The 25,361-nt window shown below is 43.8% G+C and overlaps 1 protein-coding gene across 1 annotated transcript in view; it reads left to right on the top strand.

Moving 5' to 3' along the window:
- Positions 1 to 25,361, top strand: part of SLC28A1 (solute carrier family 28 member 1) — a 78,395-nt gene that overhangs the window by 18,503 nt on the left and 34,531 nt on the right. Inside the window, exons 2-9 of the mRNA XM_033921089.1 lie at positions 5,362 to 5,441; positions 7,161 to 7,243; positions 8,183 to 8,274; positions 12,000 to 12,189; positions 14,342 to 14,483; positions 17,182 to 17,295; positions 21,380 to 21,457; positions 23,511 to 23,591. Of these exons, the coding sequence (XP_033776980.1) occupies positions 5,362 to 5,441; positions 7,161 to 7,243; positions 8,183 to 8,274; positions 12,000 to 12,189; positions 14,342 to 14,483; positions 17,182 to 17,295; positions 21,380 to 21,457; positions 23,511 to 23,591 (860 nt within the window). The remainder of the gene's footprint in view (positions 1 to 5,361; positions 5,442 to 7,160; positions 7,244 to 8,182; positions 8,275 to 11,999; positions 12,190 to 14,341; positions 14,484 to 17,181; positions 17,296 to 21,379; positions 21,458 to 23,510; positions 23,592 to 25,361) is intronic.

Below are 25,361 nucleotides of genomic sequence, written 5' to 3'. Positions count from 1 at the left end.
TGTTGGGCCGCTGCGTGAGTGGGCTGCTGGGCACGATGGACCCCAGGTCTGACCCAGCGGAGGCATTGCTTATGTCCTTATGTTCATTTTTAGTTATCCTGAAACTAAAACACTCCCTCCCCCCCCTATTAAACTTAGAAAAGCTGAATGAATTCAAAAGTGTGAGATGGAGGAGTGTTTCTAAAGAGCTGAAATCTCTAGGTGCCCTGAATAAAAACCCGAAGCCCCTTAAGATCCTTGAACTGCTCGTCGTAAGTGGCTGCAAGCGGGGGAGCTCAAGTAACATCCAATTCAGGTAGAAATCATAGGAGTTTGGTTCATAGTCATCAGTGCGCAAGACAAATGCACGCAGACAAACGTGAGCGGTCAGATGCGCGTAAGTCTTTATAGCGCAAGACAGCACGCAGGACTTTATAGCACACGTTAAATGGGCAATATTGTGTTTGCAGTATTGCGGTCTGTTGCCCCTAGTGCCTTCTTCCTGTGCCCGCCGTGTCTGAGTTGTCCGCGCGCTTTTGACTTGCCACCTAGGAGTTTATTTACAGTCAAGAATGAAAGAGTGAGTTGCAAAGTGAAACTATGGTTGCAAATCATGATTAAAGATTCCAAGCGGCCGGTGATGTCGTTTACGTTGGATTATATTCCCTTGTCAGCCCCGAAAGGATTTCGCAGCTTTCTGTCTAAATCTGTGCTGTTGGGAAAGAAGGCAATTTTGCTTTGCTGGATCACTGCTGCGTCTCCGACGCTTTCGCGGTGGCGAACATTGATGATTCATCGAGCATCTCTGGAGAGACTGTGTTTTTCTTCCTTGGATTCTACTCAGGGCCGCTTGTTTTGTCTTTGCTGGGCACCATTTTGGGACACTTTAACACCTAGAGATCGCAGAAGCTTATTGAATGTATGAGACTTATGTAGAGACTACACTGGAATGGACTTTGTGGTTTTCTTATGTTCAGGATGAGGGTGGGGGGGGAGGGGGTAATGGGGGGGAGGGTTCTCTGATGTAAGGTGAAGCTGGGCAGTATTTTACATAGAAACATAGAAACATAGAAATAGACGGCAGATAAGGGCCCACGGCCCATCTAGTCTGCCCACCTTAATGTCCCTCCCCTACCTTTGCCCTGTGAAGAGATCCCATGTGCCGATCCCATTTGGCCTTAAAATCAGGCACGCTGCTGGCCTCAATCACCTGTAGTGGAAGACTATTCCAGCGATCAACCACTCTTTCGGTGAAAAAGAATTTCCTGGTGTCACCTCGTAGTTTCCCGCCCCTGATTTTCCACGGATGCCCTCTTGTTGTCGTGGGACCCTTGAAAAAGAAGATATCTTCCTCCGCCTCGATGCGGCCCGTAAGATACTTGAACGTCTCGATCATGTCCCCCCTCTCTCTGCGCTCCTCGAGCGAGTATAGCTGTAATTTGTCAAGCCGTTTTTCGTATGGTAGATCCTTGAGTCCCGAGACCATCCGGGTGGCCATTCTTTGCACCGACTCCAGTCTCAGCACATCCTTGCGATAATGCGGCCTCCAGAATTGCACACAGTATTCCAGGTGGGGCCTCACCATGGATCTATACAATGGCATAATGACTTCCGCCTTACGACTGACGAAACCCCTTCGTATGCAGCCCATGATTTGTCTTGCCTTGGACGAAGCCTGCTCCACTTGATTGGCAGACTTCATGTCCTCACTGACGATTACCCCCAAGTCTCGTTCTGCTACCGTTTTGGTACTCAAGTTCTTTGACTGTACATCTTACATAATTGAAGTTTGTATTTTTTCGTAAAACGCAATAAAATATATTATTGAAAAAAGATTCCAAGCGGCCTGTTGAAATCAGATGTTATCTCCCCCCCCTCTGGAACCATAAAGGGGTGCTCTCGCCCTCACTTTCCAAGCTTTATCTTGTGCCACTGGCTGAGCTGTTGGAACTTGAAATCTCACTTTTTTTTTTTGTGGCTGACGTTCAAGGGCAAATTCCGTAAGAAGCGCCCAAGAGTTGGGCGCCAATCTAGGCACTGTTCAGCGCGATTCTGTGAAAATTGGGTGCTGTTTAGTGAATCGCACTGAGCGGCACCTGTTTGGGCACCTATTTTGGAGGTGCCCGTGAAATAGGCCAGCTCTAGGCACACTTAAAAGTTAGGCATCCCTGAGAGCACTCAAGCACGCTTAAGAGCAGTGATTCTGTAGGAAGGCACCTTACACCTAACATGCATAGCGCCTATTTTTTGGAAGGCCGCCTATATTTTTAGAGGTGTCTTGTTACAGAATCGCACTTTCTTGATAGGCGCCTACGTTTCAATGATTTCTGATTAAAAAGCTTAATTGAGCTTCTTAATCAATTTAGATAGGCGTCTATCTAGTGGGGCACCTCCAAAATAGGTGCCTAACTTTAGACGCTGGTTACAGAATTTGGGCAAGATAATCATATTCAGGTAATAGCTAATTTGAATTGCTAATTGACTATATTGGTAAATTGGCTGAGAGACCACATGAGCTTATTTTAAATGTTGATAAGAACATAAGAATAGCCTTACTGGGTCAGACCAAAGCTCCATCTAGCCCAGAAGTCCGTCTTTATGGTGATAATCTATTGCTATGTGGTTATCTTGGAAATTTGAACCATTTGTTCATCTAATGCAGGGTAAGCCGACCCTTCTTACAAAGGAAATCATCATTTTGGGATTTCATAAGAACATAAGAATTGCCACTGCTGGGTCAGACTAGTGGTCCATCGAGCCCAGCAGTCCGCTCACGCGGCGGCCCTTAGGTCAAAAACCAGTGCCCTAACTGAGACTAGCCCTACCTGCGTATGTTCTGGTTCAGCAGGAACTTGTCTAACTTTGTCTTGAATCCCTGGAGGGTGTTTTCCCCTACAACAGCCTCTAGAACAGTGTTCTTCAAACTTTTTACACCTACGGACCGGCAGAAATAAAATAATTATTTTGTGGACCGGCATCGGTCCACGGATCGGCGGTTGAAGAACACTGGGCTAAGTGGTGAGCCAGACCCCGCCCATCTCTACCCAATCTCCACCCCAGACCCCACCTCCATAATAGTATTAATTGTAACACTATTTTTTCCATTCATTTTTCATAGATACACACAATATAATCTTATTAACAACACATAACGGTTAACCACAAAATTAAACTATACATAGCACAATGACAGCATATATAAATTCTCAAAATTGACATAATTCAATCACTAAATTCAAAAATAAAATCATTCCCCCCTACCTTTTGTTGTCTCCCTCCCTCCATGCTATGCCTTATCTTCTGTCCTGCTCCCGCCTGGCCATTTTATGCCACCCCCGGTTTTATCTTCAGGTCGGCTCCCTCTTCCTCACCGATGTAGTGCACAAAACCATGGGCAGTGGCTCTTTGTGCGTCCCGCGCCTTATTTGGAAGCTAAGGCTTCCGGTCCAGGCACAGGACGCGCGTAGGAGCCCATGACTTTGTGCACTGAATCAGTGAGGAAGAGGGAGCTCTCTCGAAGATATTGCCACATCGATCACACCGTGGACCGGCGGATGAAAAATACTGTTTTGGGCCTGATGCACATGCCGGCCCTGTGGACCGGCAGGAAATTTCTGTGGACCGGCACTGGTCCATGGACTGGTGGTTGAAGAACACTGCTCTAGAAGAGCATTTCTGTTTTTTACCACTCTATGGGTGAATAAGAACTTCCTTACGTTTGTACGGAATCTATCCCCTTTTAACTTTAGAGAGTGCCCTCTTGTTCGCTCTACTTTGGAGAGGGTGAACAACCTGTCTCTATCAACTAAGTCTATTCCCTTCATTATCTTGAATGTTTCGATCATGTCCCCTCTCAGTCTCCTCTTTTCAAGGGAGAAGAGGCCCAGTTTCTCTAATCTCTCACTGTATGGCAACTTCTCCAGTTCCTTAACCATTTTAGTCGCTCTTCTCTGGACCCTCTCGAGTAGTACCGTGTCCTTCTTCATGTACGGATGCTGGATGCAGTTTTCCAGGTGGGGGCATACCATGGCCTGGTACAGTGGCATGCTATCCTTCTCCGATCTGTTTGTGATAATGCTTTGAAATGTGGCAAACAGTTGACAATGAAGCAATTTTCAGCTATGGCTGATTTGTCAGCCAAAATCTTTTCTAACACAGTTTAACGTGATCAAAATTGTTCGTGCACTTGTAACTAGAAGATCCGATTATTACAATTCATATTTCATGGTTTGAAAAAAAAACACAAAAATACAAGTCTTAAGAGGCTGTTTCTGGTTCAGAATACATCAGCATGCTTGATTGTCAATGGCAAGAATTTTGATCACATTACTCCTGTTCTTTAAGAATTACATTATCTTCCTGTGTCAGCCAGAATCTATTTAAAATTTTTTTTGCCTGGTCTTCAAGGCTTTTTGATTGGATGTTCCACAGTGGGTCTTATTTTCAAAAAAGAAAAATGCCTAAAAAATGGCATAAAGGCGCAGATGGATGCTTTTCTCGCCAAACCTTTCCAATTTGCTATTTTTGAATCCCATTTTCTAGACGGAATCTATGGTAGTTATCTGCAGTGTATCTAAACCTGAATGGGGCGTGTTGGAGATACGGTTTTGGCAGGATCTGAGTAAGTGTTACTCCCAATTTACTCAGCGGAATTTACCAAGCAAGAGTTTCTCCTGCCTGCTTAAATTGTTTTGAATATCAGGCCTTTAATTAATTTTTTATACCTTTATGCTTTTGTATTGGATAGAGGTGTGTACTAGAGAATGACACGAGGCCAAAATTTTCCCCATACCCGCGGGATTTCATTTTCCCGTCCCATCCCCACAAGTTCTTTTCCTGTCCCTGCCCCATTCCTGCAAGCTCTATCCTCATCTGCACAAGCCTCAAACACTTTAAAATCATAAATAGCAACATTCTAGAGCAGTGGTTCCCAACCCTGTCCTGGCGGACCACAAGCCAGTCGGGTTTTCAGGATAACCCTAAAGAATATGCATGGAAAAGATTTGCATGTAATGAAGATGATAGGAGTTCAGATCTGCCCTGTGCACATTCATTAGAGCTATCCCAAAAACCCCGACTGGCTGGTTGTCCTCCAGGACAGGGTTGGGGACCAATGTTCTAGAGCTCAGATTGTGATGTCATAATGCCTCATTCCACCAATGCCTAAGCTCCGTCCTCATCTGCACAAGCCTGAAACACTTTAAAATCATAAGCATTTGAGGTTTATGCAGTTAAGGCAGAGCTTACAGGAATGGGGCAGGGTTAGCAACAGAACTCGTGGGGACGAGAACAAATTTGTCCCCGTGTCATTCTCTAGTGTGTACTTTTTATTATTGTTTCAGGTTTGCTTATTTGTCTTTTTCCCTTTCTGTTTGTTTTTAGCGAACACTGACATAAAAATGGAAGAAGTAAAGGCATCAAGGGACCCAAAACACGGTATAGAAAATGCAGCATATGATACGGTAAATCTCCCTCTTGCTCTGGCTTTTGCAATTTGTCTTTCAAAGAGTAACATAGAGAAAAATGCAAAATATGATTGCAGATAAAGTTCATAGGGTTCTTCTAGACTGCCCAAACTCCTTGTTGCATGCCATAGTCCGTATTTGATCTCAGGCTTTCCTTCACACTATTATTGTCTCCAGACTCCATTTCTTCTTCTGAAAATTTGTTCCATGCCATTCCCCTTTTTTTTTTTTTTTTTTTTTGGGTGGGGGCATCACTTTCTAGTTTAATCAGAATTGGGGCTGGTATCCTATTTATTTGGATTTAGCCTGTACCTTTTCATTATCAAGGCGATTCAGACATAATAGGTATTGTCCTGTCTCCAAATGATTTACCATCAAAGGGATAAATTTACAGTACACTGTCAGTAGTATGCAGGACAATTGCACCCCAACAATTCCGCTCTGTCACATGCGCGCACCAACAAGTGCGCACATGAAGGGAGTGGGATTTTCAGGGCGCAATTGCAAGTGTAGTGTGGTGTTTTTTCTTGCAATGTTAAAATTGAGGCCTCATTGGACGAGAGCACAATTATAGTAGGGGTTCCCCACACACACACACCCTGGGAGTGGAAGAGCCAAAGAGTTTTAAGTGTACTGGGAGATTCCCCCCAGACTCCCCCCCTCAATTGGAGCTTGAGGAGTAGTCAGTGAAGTTGGGGGGGAGGGGGTTCTCCCCACACACACCCTCAGAGCACAAACTGGAAGGTCAGAGTGGATGACAGCTAACAAACTGGATGACAGCTCAAAAACCGAACTCCTCTGGATCAAGAAAAGAAGCACCAACTTCACCGCCCAACAATAACCTGGGAATCAACCTCCCTAACAACAAAGGACCAGGTACGCAGCCTCAGAGTGATACTGGACGGCCACTTATCCCTCTCGGCCCACATCTCACAGGCAGTCTTCACCTCCTTCTATTACCTACGATAACTCTGAAGGATTAAACCTTACCTCTCTAAACCTGACTTAACCCAACTCATCCACACCTATGTATTCTCAAGACTTGTCTACTGCAACTCTCTATTCAACGGCATCACCACAAAGGAACTCAAATGGCTCCAGCGGGTCCAAAATGCAGCAATACGACTCCTATGTACCCACTATCCTATGACCAGTCATGACCTTTTTCTTTTGTAAAATGTCTGCACTGTGAATGTCCTTATGTAACCACACCACACTATTGGGAAAGAGTATACCCTCTTGACAAATAGAGCATCTTTCAGACAGAATAAATATTCTTGGCAAAGGTGGTGCACTATTTTGAAAGAGCAAGCTTTCTTAACATCTCCCCCCCAAACAAAAATGAAGACTAACCAAAATAAACCAACTGGCTATTCCTGTCATCTTCCGACAAAGGGTCTTGGTTGAATTCTAAGTTCAAGCTCTTGTTCCTTCAGTCAGTTGGGCTGGGAATACTGTTCAGGTAGCCCTCGCGGTCTTTGCGAGCACTTGAAGGGCAGACTTGAGATATCTATAGCACTTACATCAGCACTCCAGGAGAACACTGAGAAAAGCATGGAAATGTTCATGAAGGCAACTATATCGTGCATAGAGATAGACAGTGAATGAGAAAATATTCAGAGACCACACTTGATAATTCCCTTTGAGTGGAAAACAAGTGAGGAGAAAGATCCTGGAAGAACAGGTCATCTGAACTAACCACTGTGTTCATTATAGGAAGAAGAGACTGCCGCTGATGGAGCACTGCCCCAGAAGACTGTCCACCAATCTAAAACTAAAAGAAACTCACGCCTACTGAGGTACACTAAATTATTCTTTCTTCAAAATTATGTTTATGTGTATTAAGATTTTATATACCACTCCAGCATTTTACTGACCTTAGCAATTTACAATGCAATAATCCAGATATCTTATACTTGTATTTCTATACCACAACATGTAATTTACTTAAATTGTTGTAATGCAATTCTCTCGGTAATGTCCTGATCTCTTTTAACTGTAATCCGCTTAGAACTGCAAGGCACAGGCGGAATAGAAATCACAAATGTAATGTAATAATTGTTTGTCTGGTTTTTTTATATATATAATTCTTTATTCGTTTTTGACATCAAATACAAAGTGCCAACACATGAACAATCAAGTAATATATCCTACTGCACTCTATTCCAACAAATAATGTAAACCTGTTTAAATCCCCCCAACCCTCCCCCAGCCCCTCCTGGATGTGTATAATAATCTTTCATGAATCAAAGGGAAATAATAATAATTCACTTTTCATAACTTCCAATACAACAATTGATTAAAGAAAGGAACTCCATTGAAGATAGGAAACATAGAGATAGAGACAAGATATGTATATCCTAACAAGAATTCAGTGAGGATGAAAACAAAAATTACCTTAAAAATAAAAATAAATTAAACAGAATTTGTCCCTGTCCCCGTGGATAACTGCGAGAAACCATCCTGTGTCATTCTTTAGTGTCTCTCTCAACCTCAGTCTTTCTGCACCCGCATTCTTCAGTGCAAGGCTTGAGGGTCAGTGGCTGTGTCCATTCATACTCTGATTCTTCCCTCTCTCCTTAAAGAATGACACAGGTTAACCTCGGGGACAAATTCTGTCCCCGAGTCAGCCCTGGCTGCCTAATTTTTATTAATTGCCGAGCCATTTTTGTGCCTGGGTTGACGCATCATGCATGTTGTTCCTTGTGTTATGAGAGGTTTCTTCTTCATCTTTTCAGCGCTGTGGCTCAACCCTTCCAAAAAGCAGCAACTTTCTGCAGAGCTCATGCCAAAGTCATCAAGATCATCACTGTGGCTGTTCTCTGTGCAGGTAAAGCCTTGGGAGCAGAGTACAGAAACAGCTTAGGCAAGGATTAGGAATGACATGCTGTCACCATTCAAGCACCTGCATTTGACTCTCACGCATGAAAATAGCACCTTAGAAATAGCACCTTATTGCACTCTGCTGTTAATGTCACCAGTTCAGCCCTTATTTAAATAACATTTTTTTAAATTGCACTTATAAGTTAATAAAAATGCATGAATAATACTCCCCTCGAGAAGCTGGCTACCAATCTGACATAGCTCCATGTTTCATATAATTTATGGCTATAGTCATATCACAATATTACTCAATTAAATGTTAAATAATTAATTTAAATAGTGCTCAGACCCACAACCATTAGTGTAGAAGTGTAAAAATACACAACACCGGCTGCCATCAGACCATCATCGCACTATTATTGTCTGTACCACCATTCAACAATCTAACATATTATTATATACGGTTAACTTATCTTTTTATGGTGGTTAATACTCCTCCGATGGCCATAACATAGGCAGCTTGGTGTGATAAAAGTGCTCGTGCTACTTCTAAATAATTACTGGAAGCCCAGAAATGTATGTCCTCCCTTCTACTCGAGTTTCGCCTTGTGCTTCCTCAGGAAGGGATTATCTGTCGATCAAGAAACATTGTAATTTAAGCATCTTACTACAAAACTTTAACACTAATGCTATTTATAAAATATAACAACACATTATACGGATTACCGTAAAATCTCACAAATCAGCCTCCAATGATGGACCCATCCAACCAGACATCAAGACGCCAACTGCCTTCCTCATCTTAAATAGGGAGCCTGATATCACGGCAGCCGGTGTTGTGTGTTTTTACACTTGTACTCTAGGTCTGAGCACTATTTAAATTAATTATTTAACATTTAATTGAGTAATATTGTGATATGAATATAGCTATTTATTCATTATCACAATTGGATATTTTATAGAGCCCTATATTTATTTATGTATTGAAATCAAATAATTTATGAACACAGAATAGGGGAAGTAACATCAGCCAATCAACGGGAGAGAATGAAGTCCTACTTTTAAATCTTTCTAATTGGTTGTTCAGTTGCGATTGATAAAGAAATACATGATTCAGAGATAAAAAGAGAAAAAAGCACCACCTGTTTCATGACAACCTCATTCAAGCAAAATTCAGTTCATAACTTAATATAACCTATGCTCCAAAGCACTCTCCCCCATTTAGTGCCCACCTGAAGACCTGCTGGGGTCACTTAAACCTCTATTCCCTCAGATACAAAATTAGATTGTGAGCTCTTCAGAGAAGAACACAAGTATTGCTATAGTGGGACAGACTGAAAGTCCATCAAGCCCAGTATCCTGTTCCCAACAGTGGCCAACCAGGTTCCAAGTACCTGGCATAAACCCAAAGAGTAGCAACATTCCAGAGCTGAGCTTGTGATGTCATAATGCCTCATTCCACCAATGCCTAAGCGTCAACCTCATCAGTGATGTCACAATGGCTTGACTGCCCTATACTTAAGAACATAAGAGTTGCCACACTGGGACAGACTGAAAAGAGATAAAATGGTGAGGGTAAAATAAGAGGGGAATAACCATAATATGCACAGGAAAGAAAGGAGATGGGTATCAAAGGGAGGGCAAAGTGGCTGATGGCTCTAGTCCATAGGCTCACACCAGAAGGGGATGCTGAGAAATTTAAACTAGAAGGTCAAACTAAAAGGTCTAATCTAGAAGGGATTTAAATAAAGGCCTCCTCATATAAAGAGATCAGATTTAAGTTTATCTAATGAGGTCTGGCTACACAGATGGTGGAGCAAAGCATTCCAGAGGGTAAAGCCCATGATGAAGAACATACAGTGGCGAGGGAAACCATACCTAACTTGTCTAAAGGAGGTGCCTAAGATATGTTGTTATTGAGTAGATTTCAGGGCCTTTGGTGAACAGTGGGGCATCAGTAAACAAGAAAGAAATTATGGAAGGCCCTTGCGTAGAATTTTGAAAACTAGTAAAAGGTTAACCCTTTTTTTTTTTTCTACCCACCGTTTCAGGGCAGGAACAGTCAACTGTTGTAGAGTATTTGCTTGCTTTACAGGCTGCCCATTTTGGGTCAGAGTTTATTCCTTTGATTGCTGGTTCCTCTTCTTAAATGCAATTCAGATGTAGGTTAAAAACTTGTTTGTTAGTCATTTTTTTTGTTTGGGATTTTTTTTTTTTTTCCTTCTCTTTCCTTTGTAATTATTTCTATGAACTGTAACTTTCTGTGATTATCCAGTTCTCTTGATATCTGTGACCTTCAATGAACCGTAAGGTATATGCAGTTTATAAATAAATTGTTATTCGGTGTGAGAGAGGAAGCCAGTGTACGGATTTAAGGAGGGGTGTGGCATGGTTGAATTTTCTAGATCCAGTTAAAATAGAAGTGTTTTGTATCAACTGTAGTTCTTTAGTGTTAAGGCCTGTATCCAATGTACAGAGCCATGGTGAGACCACATCTGGAATACTGTGTTCAATTCTGGAGGCCACATTACCGTAAGGATGTGCTCAGAGTTGAATCGGTTCAGCGGATGGCCACCAGGATGGTCTCGGGGCTAAAGGGTCTCCCGTACGAAGAAAGACTGAGCAAATTGCAGCTCTACACTCTCGAGGAGCGTAGGGAGAGGGGAGACATGATTGAGACATTTAAGTACATCACGGGACGGGTAGAGGTGGAAGATGATATCTTTCTTCTCAGGGGACCCTCGACCACAAGAGGACATCCGCTCAAGCTCAGGGGAGGGAAGTTTCGTGGAGACACCAGGAAATACTTCTTCACGGAGAGAGTGATTGAGCATTGGAACGAGCTTCCAGTGCAGGTGGTCGAGGCACGCAGCATCTCAGACTTCAAGAACAAATGGGATACCTATGTGGGATCCCTACGAGGTCATGCCAAGGGATAGGGTCACTAGGACTGAATGAGCGGGTCAGTAGAGTGACATTATAATTACAATTATTCTTTAGGGGGTCAGTAGATTTAAGAGGGTGGGTAAATAGTGTGGGCAGACTTGATGGGCTATGGCCCTTATCTGCCGTCATCTTTCTATGTTTCTATGTTTCTAATGCATTGCAGTAGTCAGTTTGGCAAAGTACAAGAGAATGAACAAAAACCTGAAGTGCAGATTGATGCAGAAGTAGTCTTAGCTGTTTTATCATGTGTAGCTCACCTTGAGCTATTACTGAAAAGGTGTGAACTAAATCCAGGTAAATGAATAAACACTTCCTTTGCGTTATTCCACTGACATGCATAAGCGCCAGATTTTGTAAAATTGCACCTACAACAGGAGCCAATTAAGTAGCTGAATTCTAAAGCTCAATTTTATTACTTTTTGTGGCCAGAGACATAAGCACGACTGCCCACTTCTTGAAACCCCAGGTTCAGCGTTCACATTTATGCATGATCGGGGGGAGGCACCACTGTTGACATGAAAATTTGTTCAAATATAAGTATATTCCCATTGTGAAATGAGACGTACGTCTATATTTTCAAAGCCCACCCATACCTAGAACATGTCCCCTTGAAATTTATGTATGCCATGGATATACATGTTAACTACAGGCTTTTTAAAATTCGCTACTTACCCATGTATGCTCATTTTAAAAAATGTGTTACCGCCACCTACCCCTTCTAAAATGACCTTCTTAGCATGTGCTCAAACTCCGGCATTGCTGTGAAATCTCACCTTCCCATTTCAGCCTATGCTGCCTACTTCATTGCTGCCTGCATCCTGAACTTCCAACGGGCCATTGCACTGCTCGTCCTCACCTGCCTGGTTATCTTCTTCCTGTGCTATGACTTTGTGAAAAGGCGCTGGGGAACGAAGATACTGAAATTCCTGAGTCCGGTTGGCAAGTGTTTCAGGAAGAACTGGGGGTGGTTAAAATGGTAAGCTGTGAAGACATAACACCTGCACCCCTAGATAAATTCTCATATTTGGGAACTGTAGAGTTCTAGTCGCCCAGAAATAGGGTTACCATTTTTCGGGCCGTAACAACTTAGATACATGGCCCCCACCCTGTTCTGCCTTTGGCTCTGTTCCAGCCCCTCCCAGTTCAGCCTCCAGCCCCACCCCCCACAAACCTCCTCTCTTCTTCCCTGACAAGCTCCGGCCGCGTCTGGAGGGCCTGGAGCTTGCGCGGATGTGTGTGACGTCATTCGCACATTCTCAGAAGCCTCTAGATGTGGCCAGAGCTCATCGGGGCTTTCCAAAACCCAAACTGCCGTGTTTTGGAAAGTCCATCCAAATGGTGGCTGACTAAAAGGGACCCCAGACAGTCGTCTAAAAAGAGGTCGTGACTAGGTTTTCCTGGACGGCCGGTAACCCTACCTAGACAGGACCATCTCAAATTGAAAACGTGCCCTGTACGACATACCCCCCTAAAGTTCCTATCCCACCCACTGCATCACAGCCAAGCAGAGAAGGCAATGGTCAGGGTACAATTTTGGAGCTCCCACCTTTCTTGCGACTCGTGTGGCTGCACTGCTCGCATATAGCTTGTACCCAGAACAGAGGCCAGCCTTAGCAATTATGGGGCCCTGTTCAGACTGGAGACAAAAAAAAAAAAAAAAAAGAGGATATAAAAATGGTTGCTACCTTTGTTAAAGAAGTATTTAATTGTAAATGGCTTTTAGTTTGGAATAGGCAATAATCTACTTTTCAAAAACTTCCAGGTTTGCGTTTGACTGAGTCTGAGCCAAAGTGTATTTATTAGAAGAGCAGATATCCATCAACAACTTTGGCTGGCTTCTGAGATACATGTCAAAGTATTTCTTTGATATATACTTAAAATTATGCAGCACAAACAAAATTTCTTTAACAGATTCAACCAGCAGGGAAACAGAGGATATCAGCAATACCTTTCTCTCTCTTTAGCACCTCTATATGACTAATAGGCCAGAGATGGTTTCATTTCTTGAGCAGGTGTATTGGTCATAGGCACATACAGGAAAAAGAAGATATTTTCCTAAAAATTAAAGAACCTGGAGGACATATCTGAAGAAGTCCAAAAGGAGGGCATATCCTTTTAAAAGAGGATGTATGGTAACCCTAAGGTTGATGGCCTGCTTGGGACTAAAGATTTCAAATGGGGTGTAAGGACTAGCCAGCAGTGTGGTGGGAAGAGTATGGAGCATGAATGTTGAGGAGAGGAAGAGGGAAGATAAGGCAACAGAGAGGTAGATGGAGATGGGAAGGGAAAAGAACCTTTAACTTTTAGTCAGCCACCAATTGCACAGCTGACATTGTTAAACATGGGGCCCTGTGTGACTGCCCCTGTCTAGGGTTACCATATTCATGACCTTACCCAATTTAGCCCTGCCCCCACCCCACCTTCTGCCCCCACAAAGCTTCCTCTCTTCTTCTAGACAAGCTCCAGCCACATCTGGAGGGCATGTGTGCGACATCATCTGTGCATACTCAGACGCCCTCTAGATGCCAGGTTGTGGAAAGTCCATTCGGGAGCCCGGACAGTGCTCTAAAAAGAGGACATGTCCAGGTTTTCCCAGATGTCTGGTAACCCTACCCCTGTCACACCTGCTTAAGACCAGCCCTGACCTGGAAGTTGGTGGAGACTGTAGGTGGAGGTGAGGAGATTGTAAGTGGGAGTGTGTGTGCCCAGAGACTGAAGAATGTAGTAACCGTAATGCAAGTGGAAGTTGGATCCTCTTCAGTTCTGGTAATTAGCACCTCCAAATCTCCAAATCTCAAAGTCCCTCCTCGAGGGCCGCAATCCAGTCGGGTTTTCAGGATTTCCCCAATGAATAAGCAGGAGATCTATGTGCATGCACTCCTTTCAATGCATATTCATTGGGGAAATCCTGAAAACCCGACTGGATTGCGGCCCTCGAGGAGGGATTTTGAGATCCCTTCCCTAGACAGTTGCTTCTATTTCCAGTTCCTAAAAATGCCCTTGCTTTTCCTGTACTGTACCATTATCAAATTGCAACCGGGTTGTGTGAATCATTGTTATGCTCTGGACTTGAATATAGGACCTCAGTGCCCTCACTCTGATATGCCTTCCCATTTCTTCTTGTGCAGGGTGCTGTTTGTGGCAATCTTGGTAGGCCTGGTATTATGGCTGGCACTGGACACATCCAAGAGGCCGGAGCAGCTGATCTCATTTGGAGGTGTCTGCATGTTTCTTATCTTCCTTTTTGCCTGCTCCAAGCACCATCTTGCGGTGAGTGGCGTGCAGAAGCTCAACCCGCTTGCTGGGGTCTGGAAGTCTTTCCATATTTTCGAAGTAATCCACACCAGAGCCATCACTTAAGGTCACAAATAATTCTCAGCTCTCTTGTTTAACATCTTCCAAAAGGCATCCGTTATATCCTAAGGGAATCTAAGCATTTAGCCTGCGTTAAATTGGCCAGCACACCTTAATCAAAGGACCCCCCGTAGTGCCGCCTCAGAAACGGAATTTTTCTGACCAACTGGCACACAGGATCATCATGCTCAACAGAAGCGAATAACGATGTCAAATGGTTCACGCGTTCCTCTGCACCAAATCTCCCATAATGCACTTGAACTTATGAATGAATAAATGAATTACTATCATGATGAATTCCTTAAAAATGGACCCCCTCCCCCCAAAAAAAATCAATCATAGAACCAACAGGTTCAGATTATATGATACTAGTCTTTAAGCCCGTTACATTAACGGGTGCTAGAGCAGATGTCTGTCTGTCTGTTTTGTTTTCTTTGTCTCTCTCTCTTTGGACACTGTCTGTCTGTCATTTGTTCTGTCTGTGGCTCTCCCTGGCCCCCTTTGTCTGTCTGTCTCTCTCCCTGGCCCCCTTTGTCTGTCTGTCTTTCTCTGTGGCCCCCTTCTGTCTCCCCCCAAAGCAAACCAAGATTGCTCCCTGCCCCCCAGCACACCCCTTCCCCCCTAAAGCAAAGCAAGTTTGTTCCCTGGCCCCTTTTCCCTCTTCCCCACCCCAACTTCCCTGTGCAGCAGCAGCATTTCCTTTCCCTCCCCCACCCCACTACCCTGTGTAGCAGCAGCATTTCCCTCCCACCCTTCTCTGTATAGCCGCAGATTTCCCTCCCCCCTCCATTTCCCTCCCCTCACCCTCCCCCACTTCTCTGTGCAGCAGCATGTTTGTTTCAGCGCACAACAAACCTTCCTCTTCCCCGGACCCAATTTCCACGCTCCCGCCCCTATACCGGGGAACACGTGAAGCGTCCAGTAGGTCGGTCAGTGCCCCGCTCCGCCACCTCAGCCAGTCACGCGCCTCCAGCCACCACACGCACCTCCAGCTAGCGTAGACGCCGTGAGGACTGGCACAGAAGCACACCTCACGGCGCCAGGAATCACGAACTTTCAAGAGCACATGCGCGCTCTAGGGTTTTATTATTTTATTATTATATGATATAACACAAATATATCATGAGTCTAAGCAGTTTACAAAGTTGATTAAAAATACATATATATATATATATATATATATATATATATATATATAGGGAATGAGTAGACAGATATCCACTAGACATTAGACAATAAAACAGACATCCAGAAGAGAGAACGAAGTAAGGAGTGGGAAGATGCAAAAGATAAACAGGAGAGATGGGGAGGGAAACATAAGCGGAGGGGAGGGGGTGTCATATATATAATTAATTACTTTCCTAGATAGACTGTACACTTTCCATATCCCTATGTTCGACTGATCAAAATTTCCTTTCTGTACCCTCCTTAAAGATTATCGACACGAGACGTACCGAGATCTTTTCTGTCATCGCACCATAGTTATGGAACTCACTCCCAGACTATATTAGAAAAGAATCTATATTAGACAAGTTGGAACCCAAGACCAGTACCGGGTAGAGCTTTGGATTCTTGTCCAGAAATAGCTAAGAAGAAAAAAAAATAAAAAAAAAATTAAAATTGAATCAGGTTGGGCAGACTGGATGGACCATTCGGGTCTTTATCTGCCGTCATCTACTATGTTACTATGTAAGTTTAAGAGTTCCTTGAAAACCTTTTTTATAAAGATACCTTTGAAAATTAATACCTTCGTTTACAGATAATATTACCATTGGGAAAAACTTTTCTTTATTTTATTTTTTAGAAATGATCTACTCTTTCTTTCTTCCCCAAACTATCATGTTACCCTTTAATATCTCCTTCTGCTTCTGTATGTTTGTCTTCAGAATTTGTCCTTGTACGTATAATTATGGGTTTTTGTTACCCCTGATAAATTTATCTCTTAATTCGATGTTTTTATTCTTAACATAATAATTTCACTGTATTCATTTAAATTTTTTATTGTCTTTTTAGTTAATATGCTTTATTCTCATGTCAATATTTTGTACTTCGCTGATTGTCCAGTTTTTCTCTCTTGTGTAAACCGCCTAGAATTCTTTTGATTGTTGCAGTACACATAATAAAGTTATGTTATGTTAATATATGTAATTCGCTTTGAAATAATTTTTAAAAAATTTTTTAAAAAAATTTATTCAATTTTTTATACCCAGGAGAGCTCAGAATGGTTTACACGAGTTTATTCAGGTACTCAAACATTTTTCCCTGTCTGTCCTGGCGGGCTCACAATCTATCTAACGTACCTGGGGCAATGGGGGGAATTAAGTGACTTGCCCAGGGTCACAAGGAGCAGCGTGGATTTGAACTCACAACCCCAGGGTGCTGAGGCTGTAGCGTTTGCATCAAATTGTAATACACTTTGAAACTCAAAACTTCTGTTTTAATTGCACTGATGGGAAAGAAGTGGGCAGACTGAACGAGCAAGAGAAAAAGCAAGAGAAAAAAATAATACACTTGTAGTTATGATTTGAACTTGAAGGAGGACCTAATGAGTCAACTTGCGAGAGACAAAAAGGACTTTTAGGACCACCTTACACACATCTTTTCTATCTTTCAGGTGTCCTGGTGGGCTGTGGTGTGGGGCCTTGGGTTGGAATTTGTTCTTGGAATCTTGATTGTCAGAACCGACGCTGGGTTTGAAGCCTTCCAGTTTCTTGGAAACGAGATTCAGGTACATAGTGTGATGTGTGCACCGGAGTCAGAGCTCTGGTTACCCATTGGCTGCAGAGTGTTGGATGTTTAACAGCAAAGAGCTCTTTCTCTTCTAGCTCCAAGGAAGAGTTTTCATCTATTGAGCTCCCAAAAGGGCTAAATTACCAGGGGCTAATGCACAATTAGGTTGAAGCTAATTTGCAAGCAGTCCAGATTTGAAAAATCATATCTCGTATGTTATGACTTAAAAATGAAAATGGGGCCAATATTTAGACTATGGGAGGCAGCCCGGCTAAGTCCTGTGGTTGGCAGTGAACCCAAATATTCAGTGCTGGACTGTATCATATGACTGGAATTGAATATCTGGGTTTTTTTTGGTAGCTATTAACTTACTGGCTAAGTCAGTATCCAGCACTGACCGGTTAAGAAAGGTCTGCTATTTACATGGCCTGATTTGGCTGCTAAACTTAGCTAGCCAGTGCTTAAATATTTGTGGCTAGCTCGCCAAGTCACGCAATATAGCTAACGTGACCATTTATTTTTTTCATCAAAATGGGACATCTATTAATATTCAGTCCCGCCCCCAATCCTGCCCTAACCCCACCCCCATAAAATTTTTAAAAACACAAAGCACCCTATACGCAGAGAAAATGTTAATTATCATTTATATTTGAGGGGTTTTCAAAGATGTCACCTCAGTAACTATAGAAAAATAGACAAATATAGTGCAAAATATAGACAGCAGATATAAATTCTCAAAATTGACACATTTTGATCACTAAATTGAAAATAAAATCATTTTTCCTACCTTTGATGTCTGGTGATTTCATGAGTCTCTGGTTGCGTTTCCTTCTGACTGTGCATCCTTTTCTTTCATTTCTTTCTGCACTCAGGCCCAACAATTGTCCCTTTCTATTCCCTCCCTCCTTCCTTCCTATGTCATTAGTGCACCCAGCGCCTCCTTCCTATGTCCTTAGTGCCCTTTTCTATGTCCTTAGTGCCCCCAGCACCTCCTTCCTATGTCTTTAGTGCCCCCAGCGCCTCCTTCCTATGTCCTTAGTGTCCCCAGCGCCTCCTTCCTATGACCTTAATGCCCCTTCCTATGTCCTTAGTGTCCCCAGTGCCTCCTTTCTATGTCCTTAGTGCCCCCAGATCCAGTGTCAGTTCTCCTTTGTACCTTTGTTCCAGGTCTCCCTCTCTCTCCCTCCTCTGTTATGATCTCTGCTCTTCCTCAGGGGCTCTCCCCCTCTGACTGCACCTCCCAAAGTCCTGCTTCTGCCTCCTGTCTTTCCCCTTTGGTCCAGGCCTTTATCTCTCTAGTTTTTCTTCTACTTACAATCCCCCTACCTTCTCTGCCTCTGTCTCTCCTTCCTTCATCCCTCCTTCCTATGTCCCCCTCACTGCCTTCCTGCCTTTGTCCCATCCCCTCCCAAAAAGCCTGCCGGCCTACCTCCCCCAAAGCCAGCCTGCCTGCCTCCCCCAAAGTCAGCCAGTCTGCCTGCCTTCCTCCCCCAGAGCCTGCCTGCCTACCTCCCCCAAAGTTAGCCTGCCTGCCTGCCTGCCTCCCCCAAAGCCTGCCTACCTACCTACCTCCCCCAAAGCCAGCCTGCCTGCCTACCTCCCCCAGAGCCAGCCTGCCTGCCTATCTCCCCCAAAGCTAGCCTGCCTGCCTACCTCCCCCAAAGCTTGCCTGCCTGCCTGCCTCCCCCAAAGCCTGCCTACCTACCTCCCCCAAAGCCAGCCAGCCAGTCTGCCTGCCTACCTACCTACCTCTCTGCCGCGCAAAAGCCAGCTTGTCTGCCTACCTCCTTCCCCCCTACCACGGGAAAAATAAAGCCTCCCTCCAGGCCCGACTTAAACTTTGGCGATTGGCTGGCCCTGAATGTTCTCTCCCACGTCAGAATTGATGTCGGGAAGAAGGCTTCTGGGCGCGATTAGGCAGGAAGGTAAGCAGAGGAGCAGTGGCGATGGACCTGGGGGGGGGGAGGGAGGAGTTTAAATTGGGCCGGAAGGGACGCCTTTTTTTTTGGTGCATCAGGGAGGGATAGGAAGCGATCGCCTGTCCCGTTGTCCCCGTGCACAGCTTCGGGATGCTGTCCCTGAATACGGGACATTTTGGCGTCCCGAAGCTGTGTGTGGGGACAACGGGACAGGGGATCCGAAAACGGGACTGTCCTGTTCAAAACAGGACGTATGGTCACCTTAAATATAGCCAGCTAGCAGCTAGCCGCTAATCGTAAGTGTTCAGCAGAGATAAAGAGCTATCACCCACTGAATATTAGCAGTTAGATAACCAAACGCTATTTAATCGGCTAGGATCCATTTCTGACCAGTTAAATAGAAACATGATGGCAGATAAAGGCCGAATGGCCCATCTAGTCTGCCCATCTGCAGTAACCATTATCTCTTCCTCTCTCTAAGAGATCCCACGTGCCTATCCCATGTTTTCTTGAATTCAGACACAGTCTCTGTTTCTATCACCTCTGTTCCACGAATGTTCGGAGGCATGTGTTTAAAACCTGAGAAACTGATTAAGGCTTGCATTACATTGTGATCTTTATACATTTCCCCCCCTAATCATCAGCACTCTCCCTCTCCCTCTGTCTGAAAATCTGGTTATGCTCATGGTTTTTAGAAGTCAAAGTAGCAATAAGGAAAATGGGGAGACCCAATGATCCACAGTGAAAATAATCCACCGATGAAAACAAACAAAAAAACAACAACAAAAAAAACTGTGGATTTAGATGTCCTGGAGATAATTTATTATACACTGACATATAAAAACATGAAAATTAAATTTAAAAAGTACAATGATAAAAAATACAGTGATAAAAATCCAACTGGACCCAAACGGACCCTAAATGTTACAAAATTTCCAAGTAGTTCAAAGGCTGCAATCAGGCAGCACACACACACAAACCCCAGCCAAAAGTTAAAGTTTGTGTATGTGCTGCCTGATTGCAGCCTTTGAACTACTTGGAAATTTTTGTGACTTTTATATTGGCTTTATATAGATAGATAGAGAGATAGATATATATAAAAGACAGCCAAGGACCCATTAAGACCCCTGAGGAAGGTATTTTTAGTTTTGCCGAAACATGGCCCATGTTGGGTCACTTGTAATTTTATATTTTATTTGGTTTAAACTGTGGGTCATTTGCGACGGTTTATATCCTTTGTGGTTTGCTTTTATGGGGTTTTTTTTTCGATGCTTATTAAACTGTACCAGGTACATCTGATCCTGTTCCACAATTTTTCTTGGTTTTCTGTTTCGTTTCTCTTGTGGAACCCTTGGGGGTGTCAGGTCAAAAGCGCGCCGGGACAAAGGCGCGCCCAGACAATTGAGCGCAGCGCGCGCCGCCGCACCGCTTTAAATTACTGTTTTTAGCGCTCCGACGGGGGGGGCGTGGGGGGGACTCCCCCCACTTTACTTAATAGACATCGCGCCGCGTTGTGGGGGCGTTGTAGGGGGTGTGGGGGGTTGTAACCCCCCACATTTTACTGAAAACTTCACTTTTTCCCTGTTTTTAGGGAAAAAGTTCAGTTTACAGTAAAATGTGGAGGGTTACAACCCCCCCAAACCCCATAACGCCGGCGCTATGTCTATTAAGTAAACTGGGGGGGGTTCTCCAACAAAACCCTCCGTCGGAGCCCCTAAAAACTGTAATTTAGAGCGGCGTGGCGGCGCGCGCTGCGCTCAATTGTCGGCACGCGCTTTTGTCTTTCGCGCCGTTGTCTATGAACCACCCTTGGGTGCTATGTGCATTTTGTTGTTTTGGTTTAAAATGTCAGAGAGTTAGGCACAGTTCTTCCCTCGATCACCCCGCCACACCCCGAGCCTCAATAAACAGTCAGCTGACAGTTCTGTGTCTCAGAGCATGGGGTAAATGCTGATGGCAAGATTATTTGAAGTATTCATGTAAAGACATTGCAGAAACTTTTGAAGCCCCTTCAAATCTGTGTGTGCTGCCTTTATACAAATAAAAATAGCATCTCATATCAGCACGATGATTTAGATACGTATGTAAATGCCTTTCTTTAAACGCTTGGCTCTTCTTATATGCCCTCCTACGTGTGACGAATCTGTTTCTCTTTTCTTGCAGGTGTTCCTGAACTATACCACGGTGGGCTCAGGCTTTGTCTTTGGGGATACGCTCATCAAGAATGTATTTGCCTTTCAGGTCAGAGGTTAAAGATTTATTTACCGTTTGGATGATAATCAGCCCGTGGCAGTCCGTGGTTTTAAAGCCACCTAGAGTTGTGGACTGATCTGGATATTAAATGTCAGGTCTTCTTGCCCAGGCACCGGTATTGACTAGCTGGGTCATCTATGGACTTGGAAGTTAAGTGGGTAAAGTCCTACATTCAGGGTCGGTACCTGAATACCTAACCCCCAAAAAGTAGGTTTGCTTCTTATGTAGCCTTACCTGCCCAGTTTGTTTTGGGGCATCAGGATTAAGTCCCAGATTCTATAAAAGATTCCTGAAGTTAGGCACCTAGATTGGCACACCTAGCCGATCTATGCGGCTAACTTAATTGGCGCTGATTACAAGCAATTAGCAACTCATAATAGGCTTAAATTAAAATTAAGCACTTTCCATTTTCAGCTAGGTGCTAAGTCCAAGGTGCCTACCAGAAAGTAGGGATGGTTAAGGGCAGATTGCGGGCTTGTTTTACATGTAGGCGTGGCGTGAGGCGCAGTGGTTAAAGCTACAGCCTCAGCACCCTGGGGTTGTGGGTTCAAACCCATGCTGCTCCCTGTGACCCTGGGCAAGTCACTTAATTCTCCATTGCCCTGATACAAAATAAGTATCTCTAGATTAGTAAACCACTTTAAATGTGTAACCACAAAAAAGTGGTAAAGAAATTCTATTCCCTTTCCCCCTGTTTAGGCCACGAAAACATAGAAACACAATGACAAATAAAAGCCAACTGGCCTATCCACAATCTCCTCCTCTCCCTAAGAAATCCCATGTGCCTGTCTCATGCTTCATGGAATTCAGACACAGTCTTTATCTCCACCAGGAGACTATTTCACGCATCTACCACCCATTCTGTACATAAGTATTTCCTTAGATTACTCCGGAGCCTATCACCTCTTAACTTCATCCTATGCCCTCTCATTCCAGAGCTTCCTTTCAAATGAAAGAGACTTGTCTCTTGTGCATTTATACCACGTAGGTATTTAAACGTGTCTATCATATCTCCCTTCTTCCGCCTTTCCTCCAAACCATACATATTGAGATCTTTAAGTCTGTCCCCCATATGCCTTATGATGAAGACCACGTACCATTTTAGTAGCCTTCCTCTGGGCCGACTCCATCCGTCTAAATGAGGTCTTATACAGGGACATTTTTCTTTCTTTCTGGGCAGGATCGTCTGACCAACCCCACTGCTAATATTCAACAACCGTTACTCGGACAGTACAGCACTGACCGCCACAGCCATATCATTAGTATCGGGGCAGTCTGTGGGCAGAATTGGAGTTTATTCTGTTAGGGCCATATTAAAACTGCTAACAGGCAAAAAGTCTATCCTAATTTTATTCAGTTTGCTATTTAGGCATCGGACTGAATATTGGCTGGTACCTACAGTGGCATAGTAAGGAGGGGGGGGGAGGGGCGGAGCACCCTGGGTTCCATCTTGGCAGGGGCACCACTCGGCAGCAGCCCAGCAACTGTGATGGGAGTCTCTTAGCTGTACTCCTCCCTCCCCAGTAACTCTGCTATTCTTCACGGGCAGTGGGCAGGGACTCCTACCTGCTCCTCACGCTGGCCCCTGAGCCCTCCTTCTGACACAATTTCCTGTTTGTAGGACCAGGAAGTTACATCAAACGGAAGGCTTGAGCTGGTGTAAGCAGAGGATAGGAGATCCTTCTCACTGCCGGTGAATAGCAGGACTTGAGAGGTACAGGGGGAGGGACGCTGGGCACCAGCTTCCCTTCATCCCAGGTGCTAACTTCCCTTGCCACACCCCTGGGCAGCCAAATAACTTCCGGTGGTCACACAGGACCCGGATTGGGCCCAGCCTTGAATATCCAAGTCAAATCCAGCCCCTATAGCAGTCAGCACTTTAAGAATCAATGAGTTTGTGTTTCATTTCCCACATAACATTCTAACATAATTTAAATTGAGAAATGAGTGTCAAGTATGCCAGTGATCAGCATGGTAATGCTTTTCCGATCTTGTGACGCTAATGCTCTTCATTCATAAAACTCTGCTAATTTCTCCTCAGGCCTTGCCCATCGTCGTCTTTTTCAGCAGTGTGATGTCCATTCTTTACTACTTCGGCCTCATGCAGTGGATTATCCTCAAGGTACACGCTCTGACGCTAAGACTAGTCTTCTGTAGGCAAACGCGGGCATTATTATACTGCATGGAAACAGAATTTTAACCATGTCTCATTTATGAACATATACACCCGCCAATGAGCAATTTCTGGCTAAGCAGTATTTGTAATCATGCTCTTAGATGCGATGGTCCATATTTTATGGGTGTGTGTTTACATGGGTGGGATTTAAGTTGGAGAATGACAGGGACAAATTTTTTTCCCCCCGTCCTCGCAGTAAATCAATTTCCCCGTTCCGTCCCTACAAGATCAAGGTCTCTCCATCCTTGTTTGTGCTTGTTTATATTTCTAAGAAAGTAGCCCAAAGGAGCAAACGTGTCAGATATATTGGTTAAAAGGGCTTTTATTGAGAGCTACTGACTCTGAGGTCAACACAGTCAAGACACTGTAGCATCCAGCACAATTTGCATATCCATGAAGATGAAATCTCTCTGTGATCAGACCGAGGTCTGACCATGTGCTCCAGTTGATGTATTTGCCTTCTACTGGACATAACAGTGCTTTGACTGTGTATGACCCTTGAAGCAGGTATACACTTCCCCCTCCGTATTCGCGGAGAAAAAGGATCAGCATGGCCCAAATACTGAAAAACCGTGAATAACTTTTTGTATGTTATTCGCGATTTTTCTTTAAAACCCCCCGAAAAAAGACACAAAACCACGAATAACCTTACCTGTTCCTGTGAAGAAAGTAACGTGATTTTCTCTGTACAACGCTGAAGACTGATTTTTCTCTGTGCATCGCTGGAAGCAGCGACTTCCTGTGATGTAAATTTGGGGGCGGAGCCTGTGCACGAAAACTAGCGAATAACTGAAACCGCAGACAACGAAACTGCGAATACAGAGGGGGAAGTGTATAGCCAAAACATGACCAGGGTCGGAGCATTTACCACACCGGCTCATGCTAAAACCTCTAGGGCAGCTTGATAAAAAGGGACCATAGACATTTTTGCCATTGAACTTGTAGCTATCAATAAATGCTGTTTTAACCAATATATTTGGCACCTTGGCTCCTTTGTTTCACCTATGAGCGGCTGTCGCCTTCTTTCGTTATAGATTTCTAAACATAGTAATTGCAAGCTTTTGGGTCATAAGGGTGTCTTAATTATAACAGTATTCTATTCCAATACACTCCAACCTTCCTGCATGGTTCCTCTAATTCTCCAAAATGAAAAAAGGGTCAAAATAGCTGCAGCAAGACTCCAAGTATCGGACGAAGAGCAGCTGAACGGAACCAACCAGTAATGGTCAAATTAATACAATTTTTAAAAAAGATATCTAACATAATTTTGCAAGATAATTCTTGATGAGAAAAGATTGAAATGATAGAACATTTACCCCTTTTTACTAAGTCCGATAGCATGGGCCAACAGATTAAATGCTCCGATGCCGATAGGAACTGAATAGACATTGGAGACTTGCACCCACGGCTTACTAAAAGGGGGCCCTAATCAATTCCATAACATTATAGCACACCAAAAATCACTAAATTATGTACATGTAGATATGTAAATGCCTTTTTTTTTAACGTGACTCTTCTAAGATCACCTCCTAAAATAAATAAATATACAGGGTGCCCACAAAAATACTCCTTGATTTTAAATGGTTACAAAACCAAAATTTATTGGGATATTCTTTCACCTTTGAGGCTACAGTTTCATCAACTCATAAAGCGTCATATGGTATCTGTTGATTACATACACTTGATGTGTGCCCCACCTGTTAGTCGGCAACCATT

The sequence above is a fragment of the Geotrypetes seraphini genome, chromosome 14 (genome assembly GCF_902459505.1).
Source record: "Geotrypetes seraphini chromosome 14, aGeoSer1.1, whole genome shotgun sequence".
Taxonomy (NCBI): domain Eukaryota; kingdom Metazoa; phylum Chordata; class Amphibia; order Gymnophiona; family Dermophiidae; genus Geotrypetes; species Geotrypetes seraphini.
Note: the sequence above shows the minus strand (reverse complement) of the source record. Positions and strands in the feature narration are given on the sequence as shown.